General features: G+C 43.0%; 1 protein-coding gene across 1 annotated transcript; it reads left to right on the top strand.

The window, feature by feature from the left end:
• Nucleotides 1–271: 271 nt before the first annotated feature.
• On the top strand, nucleotides 272–1207 carry LOC140615523 (olfactory receptor 52J3-like). Its single transcript, XM_072795387.1, has one exon. It carries the CDS (start codon nucleotides 272–274, stop codon nucleotides 1205–1207), a length of 936 nt encoding a protein of 311 aa, XP_072651488.1.

Raw genomic sequence — 1207 nt, 5'->3', positions numbered from 1 at the left:
TGCATAAGATGTCATATTATCTTTAAGCATTGACTATGCTAGTAATCATCATAAATGATACATCCCTTGAATTTAATTGTGTCCAGTATTAGGGATCTTCCTTTTGGTAAATTCAGTTTAAGAAAATGGGTAAGAAACAATATCACTGCCTTCTCTTGCACTGCAAGAAAACAAAAACTAACAATTTGAGAGTTTTCTTGTGCTTTTTTTTTTTTCTTCTTCTTCTAGGAACAGACCATACATATCTCCTCCTATTCCAGCCAAATCCAGAATGACCCATCAAAATACAACCATGTTTCATCCACCCACATTTTTTCTTTTAGGCATTCCAGGGCTTGCAACTGCCCATGCCTGGATTTCATTGCCCTTCTGTTGTATTTACTTTATTGCTCTCATAGGCAATGTCACAATCTTGATAGTCATATGGACAGAAAGAACCCTCCGGGATCCAATGTTCTTCTTCCTTGTCATTCTATCAGCCATAGACCTGGCCCTCTCCACAACCTCAGTACCACGAATGTTGGGTATCTTTTGGTTTAATGCTCATGAAATTGGCTTTGGAGCTTGCGTGGCCCAGATGTTTCTGATACACACCTTCACAGGAATGGAGTCTGCTGTTCTGCTGGCTATGGCCTTTGACCGCTATGTTGCTATCTGCGTCCCCCTCCACTACACAACCATCCTGACAGTCCGAGTGCTGTCAGGAATTGGAGTGGGTGTTGTCCTGAGTACAGTTGTGCTCACATTGCCCATGATCTATCTAATCTACCGTCTACCCTTCTGCAATGCCCACATTATTGCCCACACCTACTGTGAGCACATGGGCATTGCCAAGTTGGCTTGTGCCAGCATTCAAATCAATGCTATCTATGGTCTCTTTGTTGCTTCTTTCCTCGTTCTTGTCCTGGTACTGGTTGGAATCTCCTATGGCTACATTCTGTGTGCCGTATTCCGCCTCAAATCACAAGAGGCCCGTCACAAGACACTGAGCACTTGTACCTCTCATGCTGCAGTCATGTTTGTTTTCTATACACCCTCTCTCTTCTCCTTCCTTACTCACCGATTTGGCCGAAAAATATCCCCTTATATCCACATTCTTGTTGCCAATATCTATGTGGTCCTTCCACCAGCTCTCAATCCTATCATCTATGGAGTAAGGACTAAGCAAATCAGAGAGTGTGTGATCCGAGTATTTACTGGCAAGTAA

This window comes from Canis lupus, chromosome 23 (genome assembly GCF_048164855.1).
Source record: "Canis lupus baileyi chromosome 23, mCanLup2.hap1, whole genome shotgun sequence".
NCBI classification, from domain to species: Eukaryota; Metazoa; Chordata; class Mammalia; order Carnivora; family Canidae; genus Canis; species Canis lupus.
The sequence above is the reverse complement of the archived record's forward strand: the minus strand, read 5'-3'. Positions and strand labels throughout refer to the sequence as shown.

Coding starts and splice junctions, on each gene's coding strand:
- LOC140615523 (XM_072795387.1), top strand. CDS start 272: ATGACCCATCAAAATACAACCATGTTTCATCCACCCACATTTTTTCTT.